This window comes from Hyperolius riggenbachi, chromosome 12 (assembly GCF_040937935.1).
Source record: "Hyperolius riggenbachi isolate aHypRig1 chromosome 12, aHypRig1.pri, whole genome shotgun sequence".
NCBI lineage: Eukaryota > Metazoa > Chordata > Amphibia > Anura > Hyperoliidae > Hyperolius > Hyperolius riggenbachi.
This window is the reverse complement of record NC_090657.1, coordinates 8,306,069-8,323,253: the sequence shown is the minus strand read 5'-3', so window position 1 is coordinate 8,323,253 and position 17,185 is coordinate 8,306,069. Positions and strand designations below refer to the sequence as shown.

At 46.6% G+C, this 17,185-nt stretch overlaps 1 protein-coding gene across 1 annotated transcript in view; it reads left to right on the top strand.

Moving 5' to 3' along the window:
• LOC137542331 (integrin alpha-IIb-like) overlaps nt 1–2,579 on the top strand; it is a 157,037-nt gene extending 154,458 nt beyond the window's left edge. The window contains exons 30-31 of the mRNA XM_068264157.1: nt 944–1,066; nt 2,508–2,579. Of these exons, the coding sequence (XP_068120258.1) occupies nt 944–1,066; nt 2,508–2,561 (177 nt within the window). The 3' untranslated portion in view covers nt 2,562–2,579. The remainder of the gene's footprint in view (nt 1–943; nt 1,067–2,507) is intronic.
• Nucleotides 2,580–17,185: the final 14,606 nt, after the last annotated feature.

Below are 17,185 nucleotides of genomic sequence, written 5' to 3'. Positions count from 1 at the left end.
CAACTGAAGAGAAAATGGAGCGCGCCATAGTGCATTAAACGTATGAGGGGTATTTTATTGACACATAAAAATTATACTCACAAACATCTGACGAAGCGCCGTGCGCCGAAACGAGTCATGACGTCACACGCTTACTGAATTCAGCCACGCCCACTCCTCAGCGTACCGGAGTCCAGGACATCGGAAGCCGCGCTGCTGGCCACAGCGCGTCATTCTCCACCACTGAGGAAAGCGGCAGGCTGCCCGCTGATATGCGATTTTAACTCCATTTGTTTGTGAGTATAATTTTTATGTGTCAATAAAATACCCCTCATACGTTTAATGCACTATGGCGCGCTCCATTTTCTCTTCAGTTGTCTTGTGAACCACCCTACCCGGAGCGCTGCAGTGTTGTAACCAAGGGGGAACCACCTTTGATCGTGCGATCCTCTGAATGGAGCGCAGAATACTTTTTGTGTGTTTGCAAAAGTAGCCCGAGTCCGTTTTGCACAGATAGGGCTTCTATGAAGCCTCCGTAGAAGCGCTATCCACACGAAACGGCCATCAGGCTACTGCCCATCACCCCACTGACTGCCCACCAGGACCGGTATGTACATCCACGCTTTATTTGCTACTATGACTCACGTGGTCTGCTATTTATGCTGTTGCATTATACTTATCTTGTATAAACACCGATGACTGCAGCACCGGCCTTCATCTTCACTCTCTTATTGCACATTCTTTTATAATCCATGATTATTGAAGTTTCAGAAAAGAGAGCCAAAAATGGCAATTGTAAAATGCCCATGTAAGTGAAAGTGATAAGAGCAATAAATATCCGTACTTTAAATGATTGCTGCTCCCCACTCTCTCTCTGTTCAGAGAGTAACCAATCGGTGTTAGTATCAGATCATGCCAACAATTTCACCATGTCCCCCTCCACTAACTCCTCTTTTCCCCTCAGGCTGACACAGTGGTCCAGTGGGTGACCCCCGATGGTCAGAAGGAGATTCCTTTGTGGTGGATAATCCTGGGAGTTATTGGTGGCCTGCTAATCTTGTCATTGTTAGTTTTTATCATGTGGAAGGTAAGCTGCAAAGTACTTGCAATAATGTCAGTTGGGCATGACAACCAAAAAAATTATAATTTAACCATTATCGCTAATTATCACAATGAATTGATCTATATCGTGTTTTTTCCGCCACCAATTAGGCTTTCTTTGGGTGGTACATTTTGCTAAGAATTATTTTTTTCTAAATGCATTTTCACAGGAATATTAAGGAAAAATTGGAAAAAATTCATTATTTCTCAGTTTTCGGCCATTATAGTTTTAAAATAATACATGCTACCATAATTTAAACCTATGTATTTTATTTGCCCATTTGTCTCGGTTATTACACCATTTAAATGTTGTCCCTATCACAATATATGGCACCAATATTTTATTTGGAAATAAAGATGCATTTTTTTAGTTTTGCGTCCCATCACTATTTACAAGCTTATAATTTTAAAAAAATCATAATATACCTTCTTCACATGCATATTTAAAAAGTTCAGACCCTTAGTTAACTATTTTGGTTTTTATTTTTTATTTGTAATTTTATTTTTCCATAAAAAAATTTATTTGGGTAATTTTTGGTGTTGGAAATAAACAGTTAATTTTAAATGTAATAATGTTTGTGTAAGGCCCCGTTCACACTTGCGTTTTGGCATGCAAACAGACCGGATCTGGATCGGATCCGGTCCGTTTGCATCAGGAATGTATCAGGCTGCCATCCGGGTCCGTGTGGTAAAAACAGCGAAATGACTAATAAAATTGTTGGGGTCAGAAGAAGGTGCACCTGGTGCATGTGTAGAATCAGGTCCTCTGCTGTTTAGGCCTCACCTCCACCTCCGACATACTGCCAAACAGTTCCAGCACGTTAGTCACTGCTGCTCCACTGCTGCCCATGTGTCCCCATCCGAAATGGCCGCTATGATACGCATAGGAAGTGGGGTAGAACGTCAGGTGTTTGTATCCTGTGGTTTCTATGCTTTCCGTTCCCCATAGGTTTCTATTTCCGGATGGTGCAGTCAGGTTCCGGTCCGGGTGCGTGGGCCGGATGATCCGGAACCGAAAAATAGCGCATGTTGGAAAAGTGTCCGGAGTCCGGATCCGATCCGGCTCCGTACTGTACGGAACGTCCGCATAGACTTTGCATTGCTATGCGGAACGTACGTTCTGTTTGTACAGTATACGGTCCGGATCCGATCAGGCGGATCCGGACAGGGAATGCTAATGTGAACCAGGCCTTATGTATTGAAAAATGTACCGTATGTAGATGTAGTTTTACTATTTGGCCACAGGATGGCCACATTGAGATTTTTTTTTTTTGGGTCCTTCTTGCTTCCAGGAAGCGAGAAGAGGACGGGAAACTTTTTTTTTTCAGAAAGACCGCGGCCTGATAAGAGGCCATCGTTTTTTCTCCAGATGGCATAAATGGTTAATTTAACATGAGCCTTCATCCTATTTTTCTTTCTTTTGACAGCTTGGATTCTTCCAAAGAACACGACCCCCATCAGATGATCAGGATTCAGGATGAATTAACTGAAGGCAAATAAAGGGCTGTTTCCTATTAGTACATGTGCTACTTCATTATAAATACACAATTCCATAATGTGCATCATTGTTACCTTTCCCTTATTATTTAATGACTTGGCTGTAAAGTAATGCTCAGTTAACCTCTTCCGAATTTTAGGGTTAAAAAAACGGTGCCATTTTTTCACAAGCTTTTACACCCTAAAAGCAAGAAAAATCCTACCACTTGATAGATCTGCAGCAGCCCTGCTTATAACTCACCTCCCCTAGATCCAGCTCTGCAATTCTTCCTTTATACACCGGGTGGCGCTCTACCCCTGTAGTGAGATGGCGTCTGTCATCATGACCACAGACGGCGATCTCACCTGAGGGATTGAGAGCCTCAGAGGACCTGAAGAAGAATGGCTGCCTGCAACTGGATCCCGGAGGAGGTGAGTTACAAACACCTGCTGCCTGCTATGCTCTCCATATACCTCCCTGTGGCTTCTCCGAGGCAGGCTTGGGGTTACTGCTCTGAGCTGTGGATCTCCAGCCCGAACCTGACTTATTCTTGGATATTATACTTTCTTCCTTCTTTTGACATTGTATTTGCATCTTTCTTTGGATATTGTACTTACATCTTTCTTTCTATTGATTGAGGCTTCTGCTGTGTGAAATTCTCTTTGCCATTCCTATTTAGCAGATGTATGAGCAATAAAGAGAGAGTTTTCTATATCCTTCTAGTCCGGGACCTGACACTTTCCATACTCTACTTTTCCGGGACTTGACACTTTCCATACTCTACTGTTCCAGGACTTGACACTTTGATTACCGGTGTCCTTTAGGAAACACCTGACCTTGCTGACCTTACCACTGTCACGAGGGGCAGAGAAAGCCCGGTCATGGAATGCAGAGACGGAGCTTCATGCTTTGCCTTGTCTCTGAGGTCTGAATGGTCCCATCTTATTCTCTCCGCCCATATTTTTCTGATCGGGCCCTTGTCCTCACCCACCTGTTCGGCCTCTCCTTCTCCGCCGGCATCTTCCCCTCCATATTCAAACAGTCCACTGTGCTTCTCCTGCTGAAGAAACCTTCACTTGACCCTGCACTGCCATCCAACTACCACCCAATCTCCCTCCTCCCTTTTGCCTCGAAAATTCTGGAATGCCTGGCCCACCAACGCCTGGTCAACTTCTTCAATTCCAACTCCCTTCTCGATCCCCTGCAATCTGGTTTTCGTACAGCCCATTCTACAGAAACAGCCCTCACCAAAGTGGTCAATGACCTTGCCTTTGCCAAAGCCGAAGGTAAATACTCCATCCTGCTCCTCCTGGACCTCTCCTAGGCATTTGACACTGTAGACCACTCCCTCCTCCTCCACTCCCTGCAGTCAATGGGCATTCAGGACCTAGCCTTAGCCTGGATCTCCTCCTACCTTTACAACGGCTCCTTCACAACATTCTTCAATGGCTTCTCATGCACTCCTACACCCCTCTCAGTTGGTGTTCCTCAAGGTTCTGTCCTAGGACCACTTCTGTTCTCACTCTATACTGCCTCAATTGGCAAAATAATCTCCTCCATAGGTTTCAATTACCACCTGTATGCTGATGACACCCAGATATACCTCCACTCCTCAGATCTCTCCTCCTATACCAAGGACAAAGTCTCTGCCTGCCTCACATCCATTTTCTCCTGGATGGCCGCCAGGTTGCTGAAGCTGAGACTAAGCTTCTGTTATTCCCACCCCAAACAGCTGCACCGCTCCCAGATCTACACATCACTATCAAAAATACTACCATCCGACCTATCTCCCAAGCCCGCTGTCTAGGTGTTACCCTGGATTCTGCACTTTCCTTTGCACCCCACATCCAAAGTATTACCCGATCCTGCACCAGTGGTCCACTGACACCACTAAACTCCTCATCCACGCCCTTGTCATTTCCCGCCTAGACTACTGCAATTCTCTTTTATCTGGCCTCCCCTCTAACCGTACTGCACCACTTCAATCGGTAATGAATGCGGCAGCCAGACTTATACATTCTTCTCATCACAGCGTCTCTATGACTCCGCTCTGTAAGGCCTTCCACTGGCTCCGCATCAGCGTTAGGATCAATTTCAAAACCGTGTGCTTGGCCTACAAATCTGTGCACAAGACCTGCCCAACCTACATCTCTGATCTGGTCCACAGGCACATACCAGCCCGCCCCCTCCGATCCTCCATCAACCTGCGCCTGTTCGCACCAAGCATACCTCACTCACATGTACGATTGCAGGACTTCACTAGGGCTGCCCCCACTCTCTGGAACTCGCTCTCACTAGCCATCAGACTCGCCCCCACCTTTAATACCTTCAAACCAGCTCTCAAGACTCATCTTTTCATACTTGCATACCCCCCTACACCAGCACCATAATACGTTCTGTTAGACACTCTCTAAACAGATGCACCTATTGTCTCCACCTCCACCCTTTATGCTGGTGGGTACACACCATGTGTTTTACTGCTGGATCCGCGGGTTGATCGGGATCGATTCAACTATTTCCGACATGCTCGATTCGGGCTTCGATCGTTCCTGCCATCGATTTGCATGTTAAGTATGCAAAATCGACGGCAGGAACGATCGAAGCCCGAATCTTCTTTCCCGCGGATCGAGCGGGAAAACGCATGGTGTGTACCCAGCATTAGATTGTAAGCCTCTGGCAGGGCCCTCCTCCCGAGTGTTTCCAACTTGATTATGCAATCTTACTGTCAATCACCCCTCTTGTGGACTAGAACAGTCTCTATTTTGAACTGTGACACTGTATTGTTATCAAATCATTTGCTCCTTGTATGTCCTACCTTGTATGTTAACCCATTTATCTATTGGGCAGCGCTGCGTAATATGTTGACGCTTTATAAATACAATAAATAATAATAATACATGCGTCCGGGACTGCCCAATTTTGCTGGAGAGTCTGGGATATTTAAAGAGAGCCCGAGGTGCGCTCATAAAATAAAAAAAAGTAGGCTACTTTATTCTGGGGGCTGAGCGGATCAAGTAGCCTAATAAAAAATGCTGCTCCTGTGGGCCGCAATGGCCCACTTTCACTTTCGTGACCTCTGGGTCACGAGTCGACGCTGGAAAGAGAGATTTATTCTCTCACCAGCGCACAGAGAGGCGGGGGAGGGGCAGGAGGCGTGGCCAGGGAGAGAGAGCTGCCCAATGGCAGCTCTGGAGACCCCGTAGGAACAACCCTGGCGGGCATTTTAAACTGGTAATCACTCTCCCCTATTTTTACCTTAGGGGGCTATAGTGCAGTGGTGGTGGGGGGGGAGGGGGCTATAGCGCGGCAGTTGGGGGACACAGAGCCATGTCATTAGGCAGAGAACGTGCCTCTGTGTCCCATCTGCCCCCAAAGAACCACCTCGGGTTCTCTTTAACCCCCTTGGCGGTGTGATTCTTTCCGGATTTTAGGGTTTACAATTTTTTCCCTTTCAGACCCTAAAACCTGGAAAAATCATGCTGCCAGGGAGACCTGCAGAGCCCCAGCAATCACTTACCTCCCTGGGCTCCAGCGCTGCAGTTAGACCTCCATCCTCCAGGTGGCACTGCAACTCTAAAGTGAGATTATCATGACGACAGCCGGCGATCTCACCAGCAGGAAGCAGAGCCTCGGAGGAGAGGAAGAAGAATGGCGGCCGACGTCAGGATCTCCCGGGAGGTATGTAGAAACGCTCCCGCTGCGCGCATTGCTCTGCCTACAGCCTCTGGCGGCTACCCCAAGCAGAGGTCGGGATTACCGCTCTGAGCTGCGGTTTTCCACCCTGACCCTATCTTGGGATAACCGCCAACGTGGTTATATTATGCCCCTGCAGAGCCAGGGCAAGGACCTCCAGCACCCAAGGCTGAGACACCAAAGTGTGCCCCTCCATCTCCCCCCACCCCAGCCGTCACACACTGATTGCTATTACACTAAGAGGCCCCTTCATCCCTCCCACCCCAGCCGTCACACACTGATTGCTATTACACTAAGAGGCCCCTCCCCATCCCTCCCACCCCAGCCATCACACACTGATTGCTATTACACTAAGAAGCCCCTCCCATCCCTCCCGCCCCAGCCGTCACACACTGATTGCTATTACCCTAAGAGGCCCCTCCATCCCTCCCACCCCAGCCATCACACACTGATTGCTATTAGACTAAGAGGCCCCTCCATCCCTCCCACCCCAGCCATCACACACTGATTGCTATTACACTAAGAGGCCCCTCCATCCCTCCCACCCCAGCCATCACACACTGATTGCTATTAGACTAAGAGGCCCCTCCCCATCCCTCCCACCCCAGCCGTCACACACTGATTGCTATTACACTAAGAGGCCCCTCCATCCCTCCCACCCCAGCCATCACACACTGATTGCTATTAGACTAAGAGGCCCCTCCCCATCCCTCCCACCCCAGCCGTCACACACTGATTGCTATTACACTAAGAGGCCCCTCCATCCCTCCCACCCCAGCCATCACACACTGATTGCTATTAGACTAAGAGGCCCCTCCCCATCCCTCCCACCCCAGCCGTCACACACTGATTGCTATTACACTAAGAGGCCCCTCCCCATCCCTCCCACCCGTCACACACTGATTGCTATTACACTAAGAGGCCCCTCCCCATCCCTCCCACCCCAGCCGTCACACACTGATCGCTATTACACTAAGAGGCCCCTCCATCCCTCCCACCCCAGCCGTCACACACTGATTGCTATTACACTAAGAGGCCCCTCCATCCCTCCCACCCCAGCCATCACACACTGATTGCTATTACACTAAAAGGCTCCTCCTCCATCTCCCCCCACCCCAGCCGTCACACACTGATTGCTATTACACTAAGAGGCCCCTCCATCCCTCCCACCCCAGCCGTCACACACTGATTGCTATTACACTAAAAGGCTCCTCCTCCATCTCCCCCCACCCCAGCCGTCACACACTGATTGCTATTACACTAAGAGGCCCCTCCATCCCTCCCACCCCAGCCATCACACACTGATTGCTATTAGACTAAGAGGCCCCTCCCCATCCCTCCCACCCCAGCCGTCACACACTGATTGCTATTACACTAAGAGGCCCCTCCCCATCCCTCCCACCCGTCACACACTGATTGCTATTACACTAAGAGGCCCCTCCCCATCCCTCCCACCCCAGCCGTCACACACTGATCGCTATTACACTAAGAGGCCCCTCCATCCCTCCCACCCCAGCCGTCACACACTGATTGCTATTACACTAAGAGGCCCCTCCATCCCTCCCACCCCAGCCATCACACACTGATTGCTATTACACTAAAAGGCTCCTCCTCCATCTCCCCCCACCCCAGCCGTCACACACTGATTGCTATTACACTAAGAGGCCCCTCCATCCCTCCCACCCCAGCCGTCACACACTGATTGCTATTACACTAAAAGGCTCCTCCTCCATCTCCCCCCACCCCAGCCGTCACATACTGATTTCTATTACACTAAGAGGCCCCTCCATCCCTCCCACCCCAGCCGTCACACACTGATTGCTATTACACTAAGAGGCCCCTCCATCCCTCCACCCCAGCCGCCACACACTGATTGCTATTACACTAAGAGGTCCCTCCATCCCTCCCACCCCAGCCGTCACACACTGATTGCTATTACATTAAGAGGCCCCTCCATCCCTCCCACCCCAGCCATCACACACTGATTGCTATTACACTAAGAGGCCCCTCCTCCATCCCTCCCACCCCAGCCATCACACACTGATTGCTATTAGACAAGAGGCGCCCCAGGGCCCCCAACACCTTAATCTCTAGTTATCTGGCTTGTAGTCACTTCCATGTATCTCCTTTTCTTATTTCTTTCTGCTTCAAACACAATTAGGAATGACAGCTGAATGAATTGTGCGCCCCCTCCTACACAGCGCCCTGAGGCTGGAGCCTCTCCAGCCTATGCCTCGGCCCGGCCCTGTGCCCCTGGATGGACACACTTATGCGCTGTACAGCAGTGCATTCTTACAGTGAAACCCCCTGCATGCATTTCTCTTATTTTCTTGTCTCACCCATTAAGCATGTGCATCAATTATTCGTGTAATTACCATGTGGATGTTTAGTGGAACATGAAAATAAGACAACAGCAATTCAGAAACTCAGAGCTTTTGTACAGAAATCTCCATTATTTGGTTGTGAATCCACTTGACCTGGAACACCAATGCTACTGAAAAGTCCCAGTGGTTGAATAATCTCAGGAAGTGGATAACAGAAGGCAGATGGCAGTGCCAGTTAGAAAAAAGGGGGAAGACTTAAAAGTTTTGGAGTTTAACATTTTTACAAGAATAAATCCACCGGCATTAGAAGTTAATCGATTACCTAAACAAAAGAGTCTTCTAGAAAGTAAGTTTTAAAGAGAATCTGTACTCTAAAATTCTTACAATAAAAAGCAAACCATTCTATTCATTATGTTCTCCTGGGCCCCTCTGTGCTGTTTCTGCCACTCCCTGCTGTGATCCTGGCTTGTAATTGCCAGTTTTAGGCAGTGTTTACAAACAAAAAACATGGCTGCTAACCAGCATGTGATAGGCTGAGAGAAGCTCAGTCTGTGACTCATACAGAGCCTGCAGGGGGCGTGGAGAGGGTGTGTTTAGCTTCTATCCTATCACAGCAGAGTAGCACATTCCTGCCTGAGTGTCTGAGTCTGACAAAGCTGACAAAGGAAATATTACATTATATAACAGAGATAATACAGCCACTGTGCAACTAGGAAAGGCTGTAGTAAGACAGACCACATTAGGACAGGTATAGAAACTTATAGGATAGAAGAAATAAGGCTGAAAATGTTGTTACAAAGTCTCTTTAAAAAAATGCACTCTCTCTGCACTCCAGTATATTTAGCAATCTGTTGCCTCTGCATAAAAGCAATGGCTAATAGTAGCTATGGATTGTTCTACTCAAGTCTTTCACAACTTTTTTTGTGCCTTGAAGAACCCTTCAGAAAATTCTAAATTTTAGATCCAGGGGAACTCCTGCATGAAAATTATATTTAACATTTATGACACACATACTTTTATTCTCATTATGCTCATTTTGGTGCATGTATAAACCAGGGACAGTTTTTGCCACAGTTATTTCAGGCAAAGACTTGGAGCGCCACTCACCACCCAGGGTGCAAACCTGTTCACCTCTCCAACACCACCATGGAGAAGGTATCCTCCTGTCTCTCGACCATCTCATCCTGGATGTTAGCCAGGTTCCTAAAGTTAAACCTGGATAAAACAGAAGTCCTAATTTCCAGCCCTGTGCAATCTCACCCAATGGGGACATCTATGTCACTTTCAACGGTACAATGAATTGCCCAACTGCACAGGCCTGTTGCCTGGCTGTCAACCTGGACTTGGCCCTCTGCTTCACCCTCCCCACATCCAAACCATTGCTGCAATTTCCATTTATGCAGCATCTCCAGGATCCGCCCCTTCCTGATCCTGGACACTGCTAAACTCCTCGTCCATGCCCTCATCATCTCCCACTTGTACTACTGCAACACCCTCCTGTCCGGCCTCCCTCTGAACTGCATCACCACCCTACAATCCTTCAAGAATGCAGCAGCCAGACTAATCGTAACTCCCACTGTTCTGTCTCTACAACTCCCCTATGCAAATCCCTTCACTGGCTCCTGATCCGCTTCAGAATCAGCTTCAAGAACCTATGTCTGGCCTACAAATCTATACAAGAGCCCTGCCCACCTACATCTCTGACCTGGTCAAAAGATACACAACTCGCCGTTTACTTCACTCCTCCAACAACCTCCTCCTAACCACCCCAAGCATCTCACAATCCTGTGCGTGACTACAGGACTTCACTAGAGCTGGCCTAATCCTGTGGAACTCTCTCCCACTGTCCATCAGGCTTGCTCCCTCCTTTAACACTTTTGAACAAGCCCTCAACACTTACCTCTTCAAGAAGGCCTACCCCATGCCCCCGAAGTCTTCACTCTTCCACAAACCTCTCAATGCACCCCCCTCTTACCGTGTCACCACCTCCTCCCTTTAGATTGTAAGCCTTTGGCAGGGCTCTCCCTCCTTGTATCATAGTTTACAGTGGCTTTCAAAAGTATTCGGCCCCCTTGAAGCTTTCTACATTTTGTCACATTACTGCCACAAACATGAATCAATTTTATTGGAATTCCACATGAAAGACCAACACAAAGTGGTGTACATATGAGAAGTGGAACGAAAATCATACATGATTCCAAACGTTTTTTACAAATCAATAACTGCAAAGTGGGGTGTGCGTAATTATTCAGCCCCCTTTGGTCTGAGTGCAGTCAGTTGCCCATAGACATTGCCTGATGAGTGCTAATGACTAAATAGAGTGCACCTGTGTGTAATCTAATGTCAGTACAAATACAGCTGCTCTGTGACGGCCTCAGAGGTTGTCTAAGAGAATCTTGGGAGCAACAACACCATGAAGTTCAAAGAACACACCAGACAGGTCAGGGATAAAGTTATTAAGAAATGTAAAGCAGGCTTAGGCTACAAAAAGATTTCCAAAGCCTTGAACATCCCACGGAGCACTGTTCAAGCGATCATTCAGAAACGGAAGGAGTATGGCACAACTGTACACCTACCAAGACAAGGCCGTCCACCTAAACTCACAGGCCAAACAAGGAGAGCGCTGATCAGAAATGCAGTCAAGAGGCCCATGGTGACTCTGGACGAGCTGCAGAGATCTACAGCTCAGGTGGGGGAATCTGTCCATAGGACAACTATTAGTCATGCACTGTACAAAGATGGCCTTTATGGAAGAGTGGCAAGAAGAAAGCCATTGTTAACAGAAAAGCATAAGAAGTCCCGTTTGCAGTTTGCCACAAGCCATGTGGGGGACACAGCAAACGTGGAAGAAGGTACTCCGGTCGGATGAGACCAAAATGGAACTTTTGGCCAAAATGCAAAACGCTATGGCCTCGATTCATAAACAGCAGTGCGATAAAAAAATCTTGTCGGGAAAATACCGCACTCGGTATTTTCCCGGTCTGTGTGCTAATTCATAAAGATTTCCCCAGCTGCCCTTGGAGGTCGGTAAATTACCGCAGCCTATTGAGCGGTAGAGTAGAGCAGTGTCTCGATTCCCTCTTTGCCCTGCAGAAATGAATCACACAGACGGCTCTCTCTGGCTCTCTCCACTGATGACTTAGACAGATGAGTCACACAGTCTTTCCCTGCCTGCAGAAATGACTCACACAGATGGCTCTCTGGCTCTCTCCACTGATGACTCAGACAGATGAGTCACACAGTCTTTCCCGGAGCCGGGAAAAAAGGGCGCAGGCCGCTAGTGGACAAAAAGGGCGCCGCTATTCACTCTCATAATAAATAACGTTTGATGGGCGCCGAGCAGGAAAAAAGGGCGCAGGACATAAATAACGTTTACAAACGGCGCCAGGAGATTTTTAATGATTTATAAGTGTGCTTGTGGTGATTTACATTTATAAAATGCACCCATGCAGAATAACATTTATAAAAATACTAAACATATTTATCTTATTTAACTAATTAAAACATTGTTTAAAGTTTTATCCCTTACTGTTTGTAAAACATTATTATTTACAAAATAAAGCGATCAGTACGTAACGTAAATTGCAAAATATTTTTTGCATCCACAATTAGTAAAACATTATTATCCACATAATAAAGGGGGGTCTTAGGGTTAGGCACCAACAGGGGGGTCTTAGGTTTAGGCACCAACAGGGGGGTCTTAGGTTTAGGCACCAACAGGGGGGTCTTAGGTTTAAGCACCAACAGGGGGGTCTTAGGTTTAGGCACCAACAGGGGGGTCTTAGGTTTAGGCACCAACTGGGGGGTCTTAGGTTTAGGCACCAACAGGGGGGTCTTAGGTTTAGGCACCAACAGGGGGGTCTAGGGGTTAGGGGTAGGTACAGGGAGGGTTACTTAGGCACCAACAGGGGGGGTTTCAGGTTTGGGCACCAACAGGGGGGGTCTTAGGTTTAGGCACCAACAGGGGGGTCTTAGGTTTAGGCACCAACAGGGGGGTCTTAGGTTTAGGCACCAACAGGGGGGTCTTAGGTTTAGGCACCAACAGGGGGGTCTTAGGTTTAGGCACCAACAGGGGGGTCTAGGGGTTAGGGATAGGTACAGGAAGGGTTCTTTGTAAGAGTAGGCTTAGGTATAGTTTTTGTAAATTTTTAGTAATAATTAATGTTTTACAACACTTATTACAAATGTAGTTATATAGATATCATCGTTATAAATAATATTTTCAGATTTTATTATAAGAACAAACCATAAATGAAGGTTATTCACAATAATATACAATTATAACAATTAAACATATATTATTGTTTTTTTAATAAACGTAATTATAAGTTTAACTTTTGAAACCGGGAAGATTAACGTTTTCACAATTTCCGATTTCATAAACATTATTTAATGATTTATAATTTTGTTAAACTTTATTTGTAAACGAAATATAGCACACTATTTTTATAAACCCTATTAATGATTAATTATTATTTAGAGTTTACACCCCGCGCCCTTTTTGTCCGGGCGCCCTTTTTGTACGTACGCGTCTTTCCCTGCCTGCACAAAAGACTTAAACAGACGGCTCTCTGGCTCTCTCCACAGATGAATCAAACAGACTTCGGCTCTCTGCACTTTGCATTCATCAGAGCTGTCAGAGCTGTCGGTAACTTATCGCCTCACCAGAGGTGTCGGTAACTATCGCCAGGCTTACTGCTTGTTGCAGGCTTTATGAATTGACATTTGCTGACAATTTACTGACATGTGTTGTCGGTAACTGCAGCCAAGTCGGTAATTTATCTCCCTGGTCGGTAATGTCAGCTTTTCATGCGGTAACAGCCTTTATGAATTGACATTTTGCTAAGTGGTCGGTAAAGTCTGCTGTTTTCAGCATTACCGCATGAGGTAATGCTTTATGAATCGAGGCCTATGTGTGGCAGAAAACTAACACTGCACATCACTCTGAACACACCAACCCCACTGTCAAATATGGTGGTGGCAGCATCCTGCTCTGGGGGTGCTTCTCTTCAGCAGGGACAGGGAAGCTGGTCAGAGTTGATGGGAAGATGGATGGAGCCAAATACAGGGCAAACTTGGAAGAAAACCTCTTGGAGACTGCAAAAGACTTGAGACTGGGGCGGAGGTTCACCTTCCAGCAGGACAATGACCCTAAACATAAAGCCAGGGCAACAATGGAATGGTTTAAAATAAAACATATCCATGTGTTAGAATGGCCCAGTCAAAGTCCAGATCTAAATCCAATCGAGACTCTGTGGCAAGATCTGAAAACTGCTTTTCACAAACGCTGTCCATCTAATCTGACTGAGCTGGACCTGTTTTGCAAAGAACAATGGGAAAGGTTTTCAGTCTCTAGATGTGAAAAGCTGTTAGAGACATACCCTAAAAGACTGGCAGCTGTAATTGCAGCAAAAGTTGGTTCTACAAAGTATTGACTCAGGGGGCCGAATAGTTACGCACACCCCACTTTGCAGTTATTTATTTGTAAAAAAAAATGTTTGGAATCATGTATGATTTTCGTTCCACTTCTCATGTGTACACCACTTTGTATTGGTCTTTCATGTGGAATTCCAATAAAATTGATTCATGTTTGTGGCAGTAATGTGACAAAATGTGGAAAACTTCAAGGGGGTTGAATACTTTTGCAAGCCACTGTATTGTGCACTTTACCCACAGAGTAACATGAACTTGTATTACTGGGACTACCACTCCAGTGTATGATCTGGCATTGTGTATCTTACTGCCTAAAACCTGTATTGCGTTGTGTGTCACCCCTATGATCATCATCTGTAACCGTATTTATTGTACAGCACTGCGTAATATGTTGGCACTATATAAATCCAATAAACAATAATAATACACCCTCTTCATGTTTTCAAAATATGACAGTTATATTTGTGACCTATATATTCGTTTTACAGCAGTGTGTGTGTGTGTGTGTGTGTGTGTGTGTGTGTGTGTGTGTGTGTGTGTGTGTGTGTGTGTGTGTGTATGCATGATAGTTACCAGGGCAGTTTCTAGGCTAAATTGCAGCCAGGGCGAGGGTGTAAAAATCCCCCCCCTCCCATGGAGCCAGGCATGGGTGCCCCCAGTATAGGTTGGCCAGGTACAGTTGCCCCCCAGTATAGGTTATCCAGGTCTAGTTGCTCCCAGTATAGGTTAGATAGGTACGTGCCTGCAGTATAGGTTAGATAGGTAGGTGCCTGCAGTATAGGTTAGATAGGTAGGTGCCCCCCCAGTATAGGTTAGATAGGTAGGTGCCTCCAGTATAGGTTAGATAGGTAGGTGCCCCCAGTATAGGTTAGATAGGTAGATGCCCCAAGTATAGGTTAGATAGATAGGTGCCTCCAGTATAGGTTAAATAGGTAGGTTCCCCCAGTATAGGTTAGATAGGTATGTTCCCGCAGTATAGGTTAGCTATGTAAGTGCCCCTAGTATAAGTTAGATAGGTTGGTGCCTCCAATTCTAGGTAGTCAGTATAGTTGCCCCCAGTATAGGTTAGATAGGTAGGGTCCTCCTGTATAGGTTAGATAGGTACCCCCAGTATAGTTTAGATAGGTATGTGCCCAGAGTATAGGTTAGATAGGTATGTGCCCCAAGTACAGATTAGATAGGTAGGTGCCCCGAGTATAGGTTAGATAGGTGGGTCCCCCCAGTATAGATTAGATAGGTACGCGGAGGTGTACAGAGGCGCCGGTAGGATAAAAGTAAAAAACAATGTCATTAGGAGTAAACGAATAAATTGTATAATAATTGGATTATTACAAATACATGTGTCTGTCTTTGGTTGGCTGGTCCACCACCACAACCGAAACAATTTTAAACCTTTTATCGACTTTTATCCTACCGGCGCCTCTGTACACCTCCGCGCATCTAGAAGTCCACCCTTGGTGGAAGGGTGACATACCCTACTATTTCCTCCTATCCACAGAGAGCGACGTCTTAATCCTGAGTGGGGACAGGCTTATTCTCCCCACCTGCCTTTACAGTGGTTGCCTTGGAGGTAACCCTGGTTTGTGAGTATATTACTTACTTCTCATAATACTTTCCCTCCCTTCTTATACATACTACACTATATTGGGCTCTCGGTCTTCTACCCTTAGATTAGATAGGTAGGTGCCCCGAGTATAGGTTGGATAGGTAGGTCCCCCCAGTATAGATTAGATAGGTAGGTGCTCACTGTATAGGTTAGATAGGTAGGTGCCCCCAGTATAGGTTAGATTGGTAGGTGCCCCGAGTATAGGTTAGATAGGTAGGTGTCCCCAGTATAGGTTAGATAGGTGGGGGCCCCGAGTATAGGTTAGATAGGTAGGTGCCTCCAGTATAGATTAGATAGGTAGGTTCCCCAGTATAGGTTAGATAGGTAGGTGCCTCCAGTAAAGATTAGATAGGTAGGTTCCCCAGTATAGGTAAGATAGGTAGGTGCCTCCAGTATAGGTTAGATAGGTAGGTGCCCCCAGTATAGGTTAGATAGGTAGATGCCCCAAGTATAGGTTAGATAGATAGGTGCCTCCAGTATAGATTAGATAGGTAGGTTCCCCAGTATAGGTTAGATAGGTAGGTGCCCCCATTATAGGTTAGATAGGTAGATGCCCCAAGTATAGGTTAGATAGATAGGTGCCTCCAGTATAGGTTAGATAGGTAGGTGCCTCCAGTTTAGGTTAGATAGGTAGGTGCCTCCAGTATAGGTTAAGGTAGGTTCCCCCAGTATAGGTTAGATAGGTATGTTCCCGCAGTATAGGTTAGCTATGTAAGTGCATCTAGTATAGGTTAGATAGCTTGGTGCCTCCAATTCTAGGTAGTCAGTATAGTTGCCCCCAGTATAGGTTAAATAGGTAGGTGCCTCCTGTATAGGTTAGATAGGTACCCCCAGTATAGTTTAGATAGGTATGTGCCCAGACTATAGGTTAGATAGGTATGTGCCCCAAGTACAGATTAGATAGGTAGGTGCCCCGAGTATAGGTTAGATAGGTAGGTCCCCCCAGTATAGATTAGATAGGTAGGTGCTCACTGTATAGGTTAGATAGGTAGGTGCCTGCAGTATAGGTTAGATTGGTATGTGCCCCCAGTATAGGTTAGATAGGTAGGTGCCCTCAGTATAGGTTAGATAGGTGGGGGCCCCGAGTATAGGTTAGATAGGTAGGTGCCTCCAGTATAGATTAGATAGGTAGGTTCCCCAGTATAGGTTAGATAGGTAGGTTCCCCAGTATAGGTTAGATAGGTAGGTGCCTCCAGTATAGATTAGATAGGTAGATGCCTGCAGTATAGGTTAGATAGGTATGTGCCCCCAGTATAGGTTAGATAGGTAGGTGCCTCCAGTATAGGTTAGATAGGTAGGTGCCCCCAGTATAGGTTAGATAGGTAGGTGCCTGCAGTATAGATTAGATAGGTAGGTTCCCCAGTATAGGTTAGATAGGTAGGTGCCTCCAGTATAGATTAGATAGGTAGGTTCCCCAGTATACGTTAGGTAGGTGCCCCGAGTATAGGTTTGTTCCCCGAGTATAGGTTAGATAGGTAGGTGCCCCGAGTATAGATTAGATAGGTATGTGCTCCAAGTATTGGTTAGATAGGTAAGTGCCCCAGTATAGGTTAGATAGGTAGGTGCCTCCCT